At 36.7% G+C, this 12500-nt stretch overlaps 1 protein-coding gene across 16 annotated transcripts in view; it reads left to right on the top strand.

Moving 5' to 3' along the window:
* Positions 1-12500, top strand: part of caskin2b (CASK interacting protein 2b) — a 121884-nt gene that overhangs the window by 93724 nt on the left and 15660 nt on the right. For 8 of the 16 annotated variants that reach the window (XM_087245350.1, XM_087245348.1, XM_087245346.1 and 5 more), the window contains exons 10-12: positions 1804-1898; positions 7118-7235; positions 9270-9449. In XM_087245350.1, coding sequence (XP_087101476.1) covers positions 1804-1898; positions 7118-7235; positions 9270-9449 — 393 coding nt within the window. The remainder of the gene's footprint in view (positions 1-1803; positions 1899-7117; positions 7236-9269; positions 9450-12500) is intronic. The other 8 variants (XM_087245358.1, XM_087245356.1, XM_087245354.1 and 5 more) reach the window with 1 other exon arrangement.

The following is a 12500-nucleotide window of genomic DNA, read 5'->3' as shown; positions in this document are numbered from 1 at the left end:
ATACCTGTCAACATTGGGATGTGAAAATAAGGGATATGCCCACCATAATAAGGGATTGCCCCCCACCCCCCCAAAAAAATCCCGAAATTACATTTGGAGCTGTTTCATTGTAAATAAACCGTTAGATGGTCAGTACTATGATTTAAATTATTATTAACAAAAGAAAAATAAATATATACATTAGCAGCAAATACATTAGCGAACAGTTCAGCTTAATAAAATTAACTGTTAAAATGAAACGGAATCAAGCTATCAATCTCATTATCCGTTACTCCACTCATTAGCCGTTCTCTCACACATTCTGATTAAAGAGCAACCAATGAATCTCTCATTTATTAAGATTTTTTTATTACATTAAATAAGAGGTGTCCCTTTAAAAATACAAACATCTAATGTTATAATGAAAGCATTCGACTGCTTTCCTAACTTTTTATGCTCATTTAAGACGAAATTAGTTGTGTTTGAAAAAAAAAACCCACTAAGATCGACATCTTCATATGTTATTATTATTAATTATGTGTGTTTGTCTGTTCAAACACGCACCCAAAAGCCAGACTTTCTCTCCGCTTCCAATCGCGTGTACAGAATCTGTTTGGGAAACAGCTTCTGTTTATCACTATGGAGCGCGTCAGCTGACAGTCATGGACCATTAAGGGATGGGCGACGGCACCTGTAATCAAAAGCATCCCTCTTATTTTATATTAATTAATTAATAATAAATGAAGACAAATTTTCAGATTAATCTTATAACTTTTGACATTATGTATGATTTGACAGTTGATTTTGATAAAAATAAAAACAAATCTAAACAGTTACATCTACATGAACACTTTCGGCTGTGGGACTGCATGTTATTGTGTTAAATGATTTTGAATTAAACAATAACAATATTATATTCGTTTAAAACGCAAAATAATGTTTTTTAACAAAACATATTTATTTATTTTTATTATTTGAAACTTTTAATAAGGATAATTTTTAAAAATAGTTTTGGCACAACGGCGCCCCCCCATGTGTGGCGCCCCTATGCGCCGCATATACTGCATACCCCCTTGTTGCGCCACTGATCAAAAGGAAATGGAATCGCGCCGTTTTTAATATTTATAAGTGTTTTCATTCCTAAACAAACTGAAAGCACAGAAGACTCACGTTTTAGAGCAAGGGGCGACCCCTGGTGGTTCGGCGGTATGGGTTGCGTATAGGGAGGCTGTTCAGAGAAAGACTGAAAATTCGGGAGAAATACGGGAAAATACCTTTACGGGATGATAGCGGGATAGAACTGTAAAATATAGGAGTATCCCGGGAAAAACGGGAGGGTTGACAGGTATGCTATCATACATTTTCATGTGGCAGTCTGACAGCTGAAAATAGATCTGCTAGCAGATATCACAGCCTCTGTTACTCTATACCTTGCATTTTTGTGTTAACGTTTAATAATATTCACTTGGGAGACGTGTTTTCTCTTTCTGATTCCAATGGCTCATTATTAAACCGTTAAAAAGACTATAATTCAATATTCTTCATCATAAAATATGATGTGCTCTTTGAAAGAGTGTACTTGCATTGTGATGATATTATATTGTCACTCTGGCATTATATACTGATAAAGTGGTCAATAATATCATTTATCGCAATTTACTTTGGTGCAATATATCCTATAACAAAAACTAGATATCATGACAGACCCATTGTTTACCGTCTGACTTGTACATTTCTGATGTTTTTACATTTGTGTGTGTGTGTGTGTGTGTGTGTGTGTGTGTGTGTGTGTGTGTGTGTGTGTGTGTGTGTGTGTGTGTTCAGAAGCGACAGGAGTTCTTCAGGTCAGAGCTCTGAAAGACTTCTGGAATCTTCACGACCCCACAGCCCTCACCATACGGGCCGGAGACGTCATCACGGTACAGACGCTTGCACTACACAATCTTAATATAGGGTCGGTGTGTGTTTGTGTGCTGCACTTGCACTGCACAACCTCAAAGGGACAGTTCGCCGCACAAAACAAAAGTTCTGTCATTATTTTATCATCCTTTACTCGATTCAAACCTGTAGGAGTTTCTTTCTTCTGTTGAACACAAAAGAAGATACTTTGAAGAATGCTGAAAACTGGTCATTAGTTTTTTTTTTTCTAATAAGGAAGTGAATGGTTACCGGTTTTTAGCATTCTTCAAAAACTCTTCTTTTGTGTTCAGCAGAGGAAAGAAACTCATAAAGGTTTGAAACCCCTGTAAATCCTGAGTCATTTTTCATTTTTGGGTGGACTAGTGCTATTTAGAGTCACAAGGAAAAGTAGCAGACACTGAAATGCATGCGGTCATGGTAATTAGGGGAAGAAACACTCAAAGCTCTTTTGTGTTTTGTAGTTTTATTAAAACATCCATGTTTGAAAGAAATACACACGTAGGGCTCTATTTTAATGATCTAGGCTCAAAGTCTAAAGCACAGGTGTCAAATCCAGTTGCTGGAGGGCCGCAGCTCTGCGCAGTTTAGTTTCAACCCTAATTAAACACACCTGATCAAACTAATCATGCCCTTCAGGTTTGTTCGAGACCTACAGGTGAGTGTGTTGGGGCAGGGTTGGAACTAAACTGTGCAGAGCAGCGGCCCTCCAGGAACTGCAATTGACACCTGTGGTCTAAAGCATTAAGGGCGTGTCTGAATCTACTTTAGGGCAGCACGGTGGCGCAGTGGGTAGCACAATCGCCTCATAGCAAGAAGGTCACTGGTTTGAGCCCCTGCTTGGTCAGTTGACATTTCTTTGTTGAGTTTGCATGTTCTCTCCGTGTTGGTGTGGGTTTCCTACAAGTGCTCCGGTTTCCCTTACAGTCCAAACACATGAACATGAACTGGTGAACTAAATTGTCTGTAGTCTATGTGTATGAATGAGTGTGTATGGATGTTTCCCAGTGAAGGGTTGCATCTGGAAAGGCATCTGCTGCGTAAAACATATGCTGGATAAGTTGGCAGTTCATTCCATTGTGGTGACCCCTAATTAATAAAGGGACTAAGGGTGCTTTCACACCTACACTTTTGTTTCGGAACGTATCTCGTTTGCCCAGTTAGCGCGGTTCGTTTGGCATATGTGAACAGGGCAATCGCGCTCTGTTCCGCGCCAAAGTAATCGCTCCGAGATCGCTTGAATGAGGTGGTCTCGGCTCGATTGAAACGAACCCTGGAGCGGTTTGATTGCAGTGAGAAAGCGATCCGATCCGAGCGCGGTTATATCACAGTGTTTTATGGATATGTAATAGGCTTACGGCTATATGAAGAGAGAATTATGAGCATGGCGGGAAGTTTCGCGAGTCTCCGGATGCCCGCAAACGAGTGATGAACTCCTGGTAATCTGGCGTCTCCCTCCCGGTCCTCAAATAGGCATCGTCGCGCACCCTTCTCACCCCTCCCCACTGCATCTGTCCTCAGACACGTCGTGCATGCGCACCCTGTCAATCACCACCAAACCACCACCTCTCCTGACAGCTGAGCGGGACTCTGCAAAACCCTGATACTCTGACCAATGTAAGGAGAGTTTACTCGCACATGACTTGTTTTAGCTCTTTTGGTCCGATTAGAAACTTTGCAGTGTGAAAGTGAACCGCTCCAAGAGCAAAGAGCAACAATGTAACATTTGTAATCTCTGTTTCAAACAACTGAATCGATTCACAGGTGTGAAAACTCCCTTAGCCAAAAAGAAAATGAATGAATAAATGAATGAATCCACTTGTGCTATTTCAAAGCATGGATAAATACGCTCTGCGCCCCGGCACATGGTCTAACAGGGTTGGGCTTATTCTCTTTATGAGTTCTGGGTGTGTTTTGAGCATAACCTGCATTAAACCAATCATTGTCTCATCTCCCATTCCCTTTAGGAGTCAGTTGCGTCGAGCCATAACACATTTGCTATTTACATGCCGGACTTTTGTAAGTGTAAAAAGCGTCCAGTCTGTCGCTTGTCGTTTGTCGTGTGCAGTGGAAAGGAGGCTTAAGCGTTTGGACCTGCATAGGCGCATAACTAACGTGATCTGCTCTGGAAATTAGAGCAGTTTTTAGTTTAGGTCAATGGCACGGTCAATTTCAGTTCTTTAAAATAGCAACACGCCAACAATACACCTGTACACACCTCCTTTATAGACCAGCACACCCATCAGTCCACAGAGTGTGCGCAAAATGAATTCGCTATTTAAACAACGTGGTCGGAAAACGTGGAAATTACTGTTGCGCTGGTCTGAAAATAGCAGCAGATCACGCCAAACACGTCTTGCATCTGTATGTCTTTTAATATATATTTATTTTACAATAAATAATAATGACTGAAACATACGCATATTTAGGAAAAGGCAGGTTATTAAAGATAAGCAGGTTTCATTCATTAATTTCCTTCGAGTTAGTCCTCGATTTATCATGAGTCACCACAATGGAATGAACCGCCAGCTAATCTATATAAGTTTTACGCTGCGGATGCCCTTTCAGCCACAACCCAGTACTGGGAATCGTGGGTTTTATTTGATCAAAGTTGTTCAATTAAAGGACTGCCTCTGTAGTCCTAGCATCAAGCATCTCTTTCTTTGTCTTTCCCTCTTTCTCTTCATGGCCTTGTTTTTTTTTTTTTTTTTTTAGAGCATGCCAAAGATAAACAAGTGTTTATTAGTGAACTCGATGCTCTGCATGTTTTGGCGCAGTGTTGTTTGTCAGGAAGACGTGGGCAGAGTAGCGTGTGGGTCACCTTCTGGAGGCTTCAGAGCCGTGTGTTTTTGTTGCGCCGTTGTGTGTGTGTGTGTTGTAATGTGTGTTTGAGCTGGGAGTGGGCGACTGGATGGTGTTATCTAACTTTCAGAAAGCTTTCAGATCGTTCATTGTCTGTGAACCGCCGACCTCCTCCTCCTCTGTTTTGACTGGTTGCTAAAGACGTGAAAAATGGATTGAAAGCCCGAGTGCTCGCGTTTGTAGATAGCAGGGTTTGGCGGGATAAAAATGTTGATCAAATTATTTCCATTAATTCAATTCAATTCAGCTTTATTTGTATAGCGCTTTTACAATGTAGATTGTTTTAAAGCAGCTTCACATAAATGGTCATAGTAACCGGATCAGAGTAGTTCAGTTTTTAGTGTTTAAGTTCAGTTCAGTTTAGCTCAGTTCAGTGTGGTTTGAAGTCATTACTGAGAGTCCAAACACTGAAGTTCATCGATGAGTATATATATAGATGAGTTAACTGAAATGAACTAGGTGGCACGGTGGCTCAGTGGTTAGCACTGTCGCCTCACAAAGCAAGAAGGTCGCTGGTTCGAGTCCCGGCTGGGTCAGTTGGCATTTCTGTGTTGAGTTTGCATGCTCTCCCTGTGTTGGCCTGGGTTTCCTCCTGGTGCTCCGGTTTCCCCCACAGTCCAAACACATGTTAAATTAAGCTTTTACATGTCACTTTAAGCTGATTACTAGTGTTAGTATTATGTGCTGTCATCATGGCGAAGAGAAAAGAGTTTAGATATTTAACTAGAACCTAAAGTTCATTGATAAACTTTGATGTTGGCTTGAGAAAGCCAACGTGACTGCGCTAGGACTAGAAATGGCAGTTGGCAGGAAGCACGGCGGCGGTTGCTAAGTGGTTGCTAGGCAGTTGCTAAGACGTTTATGGCATGGTTAGGTGGTTGCTAAGAAATTGTTAAATGGCAAAGCTCGTGTACATGTTTGATCAATTTCTGATACTTAGTAGGCATTTCTAGCATATGTTATTGCATTTAGATAATCATTCATAGCATGTAGCTAATCGTTATTAGCACTTGGCTTCCATTATCATTGTTACCATGCATAGTACACAGGAAGTCCCATTTGCTAGCATGAGTCAAACGAGCCAATGCCCAGCTCCCTACGATGTTCTGATGTAGAGATATTGCTGTTTTTAAATGGTTGCTAGGTTATACTGTTTTATTGCTATGGGGACATTTGACAGGTTAGTGATGATACATCAAAGCTTCTTGGCAATATGAGTGACCTTAATCAACCCCGATGTTTCTATGACAGTCTTTATGATTGTCAAAAACTGGACTTGAACATTATGTATTCCTGGTGTTGGGTTGCGGCTGGAAGGGCATTCGCTGTGTAAAAAAAGTGCTGGATAAGTTGGCGGTTCATTCCGATGTGGCGACCCCTGATTAATAAAGAGACTAAGGAATGAACATTATGTAAAAATGGCTTGCCGTATTTTTTGAAAATACAATGCTTAATAAGTGTGAAAGTGATACATGCAAAAATGTCTTGCCATATCAGTAAAAAATATGGAGTTTAAGTCAAAAATGGCTTGCCATATTATAAGAAAAATAATGCTTAAAAATTATTTATTGGAAAACTATAAGTCTGATAAACCTTAAAGATATAGCAACAAAATCTAACGCATCTAAATACAGCTTTTGACCAAATTTGGGGCTTGTATAATTTTTGGTCCCACTTTATATTAAGTGGCCTTAACTACTGTGTACTTACATCAAAAAATAAATACAATGTACTTACTGTGTTTATAATGTATTTGAGAACACTTGTGGTGCTTTTGAGTTGGAATAGAGGTTGGGTTATGGACAGGTTTGGTGGCATGGGTAGGTTTAAGGGTGGGTTAAGGTGTAAGGGATAGTCAACAGTGTATTTACAAATGTAATTACAAAAGTTAACTACAGATGTAACTACATACATGTATTTAATCAAGCGTAAGTACACAGTAAATACATGTATTTACACAATAAGTACATTGTAACAAACTATTAATACCTATGTAAGTACATATTAGTTAAGGCCACTTAATATAAAGTGGGACCTAATTTTTTTATATGCCCGGATTATAAAAATGTAATATTTTAAATATTTCATAAAAAAAAAATGATAAGTCTTATAAGCATGAGGAGATATAGCAACAATCTTAAATGCAGAAGGCACATTTTGACCACATTTGGGCCTTGTGGCATGAACGGCCTAGGAGGAGATACGTTTGTTTTCAAGGACAGAGTAGTATAACAGTATGTTGGCTTTCTCAAGCCAACATAAATAACTATTATGTTTAAAAATATGTTGATCAAAATCTTCCCACCGTTAAACACTCCTATGAGACGGTAATGTTGAGCTGAGTGTGTTGTGAACGCAGGTGATCGAGCAGCATGTGGACGGACGCTGGAAAGGACACATTCACGACACCCAGAGAGGAACAGACCGAATCGGATACTTCCCACCCTCCATAGTAGAGGTCATCAGCCGACGCTCAGGTACTTCATCGTGGGGAATCATGGGTTTTCCTCCAAGATTTCACAGATTTTTGGAGCTTCGCTGCATATTTTCATCTTAAGAGATTTTGTCACATCCATTAACCTTACAAATAACAGCGTTTGCTTCGCTGAATTAATAACAAGCTAATATTTGTGACTCTGTTTCTTCCATCTCACTGCTTCCCATGTAATATATATGGCTGCGTCTGAAAGCTGAAATTGCTGATTATTGAGATCGCAACATATATAATCTATATTATATAGAATATATAATAAAATCTATTATTATTATTATTATACAGTATAGATCAAAAGTATATATATATATATATATATATATATATATATATATATATATATATATATATATATATATATATATATATACAAAAAATATTTATATATACACACATGTATATATATATATATATATTTTTTTTTTGTGTATATATATATATATATATATATATATATATATATATATATATATATATATATATATATATATATATATATATATATATATAAAGTACTGACCAAAAGTTTGGGCACACCTTCTCAAAGTAGCCACCTTTTGCTTTGATTACTGCTTTATATACACATATGTGTATATATATGTATGTATGTATGTATGTATGTATGTATGTATGTATATATATATATATATATATATATATATATATATATATATATATATATATATATATATATACATATATATATATATATATATATATATATATATATATATATACACACATATATATGTATGTATATATGTATGTATATATATATATATATATATATATATATATATATATATATATATATATATATATATATATATATGTATGTATATATGTATATATGTATATATATATATATATATATATATATATATATATATATATATATATATGTATATATATATATATATATATATATATATATATATATATATATATATATATATATATATATATATATATATATGTATGTATGTATATGTGTATATATATATATATATATATATATATATATATATATATATATATATATATATATATATATTTATATATATGTATATGTGTGTATGTATGTATGTATGTATGTATGTATGTATGTATGCATGTGTGTGTGTATATATATATATCAGTATACCCGTTTCCCGCTAAATTTTGAGCGCTGTTTAGCACGTTCTTAACCCTTGTGTGCTGTTGGGTTGTTTTTATGTACCCCAGTGTGATTTTGAGACTCAATTTGGCCATAACCTTCTCTGTGTTTCATCAAATGAAATGATTTTTGCTGGAAAATCTTATTTTGACACATATTTTGGGAAGATGTTGAAAAGCTTTCAAAAATTCAACAGTACACTCTGTTCAAATTGACTATTCTTTCATTATGTTTGCGCTGTTTTTGCCCCGTTGACTTGCATTATAAGTAAAAACTACCAACAATAAAGAATTGTCAAAGATTTTGCAATTAAAAAATGTGATTATAATGAAAGTCAATGGGGTAAAAACAGCCCTCAACATAATGAAAGGGTTGTCAGATTGAACAATACACAAGGGTTAAACAGCGCGGATTGGGCATTATGCTCAACAGAAATGACTGTGATTGGCTGTGAAGGTCATCAGTTTACCATTCTTCACCAAGTGCAAACACTGATACACGGACACTGGATTGTTTTACAGCCGCTTCTATCAGCTGATCTGTCTATGTGCTGACATATCCATTGATGGATCAACTGATCGACATGGCTTTGAAACCCTCCGGTGTTTGTGTATCTGTTTGCACTTGGTGAAAAACGGTAAACCGATGATTTTCGTGGCCAATCATATCCGTTGAGCACAAACACAATGGCCAATCAGCATCATGTATTGACCTTGGAACTACCTACAATTGTTGTCACCGACATATTGTGAGTCAACAAGTTGGCTTGTTACTTCTTTTCGAGACGCAGTCAGTGTTCATTTCTAACCTCCATCCGCTTCATTAACCCACTGCTCCTGTCATATGTGTGTTGTCCTGTAGGGGGCACCTTGCTTCGACACGCATCTCTGCCCAGCCACAGACAGCAGCTGTTCTCCAGGCCCGCCCTCAGTCCCAGCTTGAGTCTGAGTGGTGCGCCTCAAACTGACGACTCCTACACTCTGTACACCCCTAACCCACACCTGCTCCTGCCCCATGCCAACGCTCTGAGCAGCAACACAGGTATAACACTCGCTTTCTCACAGAGACCTAATCATTAACGTTTCCGTAATCTCATTCATTACATAGTGTTGCACGATACAGGGAAAAGATATTTCTTATGATAAAACTTTCTCTAGAAAAATGCAATTTTTATTAGCTGTTTAGTTATATGCTAAACGATACTGTTGTTGAGTATTGCGATAACGATATTACTTACGATAAAACTTTACCTAGAAAAATGCAGTTTTTATTAGCTATTAGCAAGTTATTTATTAGCTATGTTTTGTTGTACGATATACAACACTTGTTATTGCGCTAGCGATATTTCTAAAAAAAATGCAGTTTTTATTAGCTGTGTTGGTATTAGCTATGTTTTGTTATTAGCTATGTTTTGTTATATGATGTGCGCTACTTTTGTTGAGTGTTGCGATATCAATAATTCCTTCAATATCACTTTTCTCCAGAAAGGTGCAATTTTATTAGCTGTGATTTGTTTTACGATATGCGATACTGTTGAGTAGAAAAACTCAGTTTTTTATTAGCTATGTTTTGTTATTAACTGTTTTTTATACAATGTGCAATATTTTTGATGAGTATTGCCCTTACGATATTTTTTGATGTAACTTTTCCGTAGAAAAATGCAGTTTTATTAGCTGTTTTGTTAAATTTTTCTTGCAATATAAATTTTCACTTTTTTTATGGTTTGTTATGCGTTATGCAAAACTGTTATTGAGTCTTCCGATAACAATATTTCTTACGATACAGCTTAGAAAAATGCAGTTTTTATTAGCTGTTTCAATATGCGATACTGTTGAGTCTTGCGATAACGATATTTCTTATGATATAACTTTAGTTATAATAAAAAATGCAGTTTTATTTACTATGTTGTGTTGTACGATATATGATACTGTTATTGCGCTAGCGATATTTCTAATGATGTAACTTTTCCATTAAAATTGCAGTTTTTATTAGCTGTGTTGTTATTAGCTATGTTTTGTTGTACGATATATAGGGATGTAACGGTATTGTAAATACCGTCATACCGCAATATTAATTTTTTCGATATTACCGAAGTCGCATGACTCGGTAAAACTATAGGTCTTCTGAGAAAATTTGCTCAGGCGAATGAAGCGAACGGGAGGTAGCGAAAACTACAATCCCCATCATCCCTTGCGGTCTGTTGTCGCTACAGATCCAGTAATGCGGAAATGGAGTGTGCTGCAAGAAGCGGGGATCAAAAAGAGCTGTAAAACTCTAAGGCCCCTTTTACAAGAGTGCGTTTTAGTTTTAAAACGGCGTTGTAGAATGAAAACGATCCGCGTCCACACTCGCGTTTTACCCAGCGTTTCTGAACAGCTCTCCGTCCACACCAAAACGCTGAAAACGCACATCACGTGACCACAGACACTCTCGGGCAAGCGCTCCAGCATGAGATGAGAGCTCTGCTTGTCGGACTGCTCATCACGCATCTCCCGCTGGATCTAATCTCACTATATTTGCTAAACGTGATATTTCATTCATGTTGTTGTCTTTATCTAACGACATAGGCCAATTCCCTGACTTTGGTCATTGGAATCTATTAAGTTACTTGTTCACGGGTAACATGTTTTGGTTAAGCGCAAAGATAAGTTAATGATTAATCCAGGTACATTGACTGATCGCTTGCCTTTATTTCCTACAATGTATAAACTTATTTTATGTTATACTTTTATAATTGTCGATTATTAAAACTGATATTCAGCAAAAGAGAGGGTGCGTTTCGTATTTTCACTGAAATTGAAAGGAGGCAGTTGTTATCGGCTCCGTTTTGTTATAAATATGCACACAGTGAAGATGACGCTCATATATGCAGCACGACGCCTCAACATTTCTGCTGTCTGTTAAGTTGCTAATATCAAAAAGAAAATAGGCAGTTCCTTAAATCATGTATACATTTTATTGTTGAGAAAGTGAAACAACGTAGCCAAGGTGATGTGAATGAAGTTATAAAGTACACTGTTCCCTTTGAAGATTTACCCGTGTCCTCGGTATGTTTTCCATATCAAACTGAGAAGGGGGAGACTGCAGCCTTGATCAAACTTGGGAAGTCTTAACTTACAAGAAGAGGATGCAAGACTGAACTGTGTGTGGGCTACTTAATATTGAGGAAAAGCCCCAATCAGATAGGCGAACGTTTGCAGCCCTGCCTCCATTTTCAGATGTCTCCGTCTTTCCCCATCCACACTGAGATGGAGCAGCAGCGTTTCAGAATGAAAACGGCCTCTCCAGCGTTTTCGAAACGCTCCGTTTTCGGCGCTCAAGAAATAAGTCATATAAGTCATATCTCTCTTGTCCCAGAAACCTCAGTACCAAATGAGAGTTTTTTTTTTTTTGCAGGGGACATTGTAAATGCCCAGAGATACCTTTTACCAGATTATATTTATATGATAATTTTCCTTTAAACCCATCTCTATCTAAGTGAGTGAGTGATTAAATGTTGAATGTGATGAGTTTTCAACAATACTAAATTAAAAACTTAAATTTTTTTTTTTATATGGTTTAATATTTTTTTTGTTATTAAAATTGAAGTTCCTGTTTCAAAGCTTACAGATAGATGGCTAATTTGTATGTCATTGACACTTTTGGCACTTTTTTGGAGTATTTTCATAAGTTTTGTTTTTTCCTGTAAATGATTCAATAAATACCGTACCGTGACATTGATACCGAGGTATTACCGTACCGTGAAATTCTGATACCGTTACATCCCTAACGATATATGATACTGTTGTTATTGCGATAACGATATTTCTAATGATATAACTTTTCCGCAGAAAAATGCAGTTTTTATTAGCTGTGTTGTTATAAGCTGTTTTATTATATGATGTGCGATACTTTAGTTGAGTGTTGCCATAACGATATTTCTTTTGATCTAACTTTTCTGTAAAAATGCAGTTTTCATTAGCTGTTAAATATTTCTTACAACGTGAATTTTCACTAGATAAAATGCTATTTTTATTGGCTATGTTTTGTTATACAATACGCGATACTGGTGTTGAATATTGCAATAATGATATGTCTTACGATATAACTTTT

This window comes from Danio rerio, chromosome 3 (genome assembly GCF_052040795.2).
Source record: "Danio rerio strain M-AB ecotype USA chromosome 3, GRCz13ab, whole genome shotgun sequence".
Taxonomy (NCBI): domain Eukaryota; kingdom Metazoa; phylum Chordata; class Actinopteri; order Cypriniformes; family Danionidae; genus Danio; species Danio rerio.
This window is presented reverse-complemented; position numbering and strand designations above follow the sequence as displayed.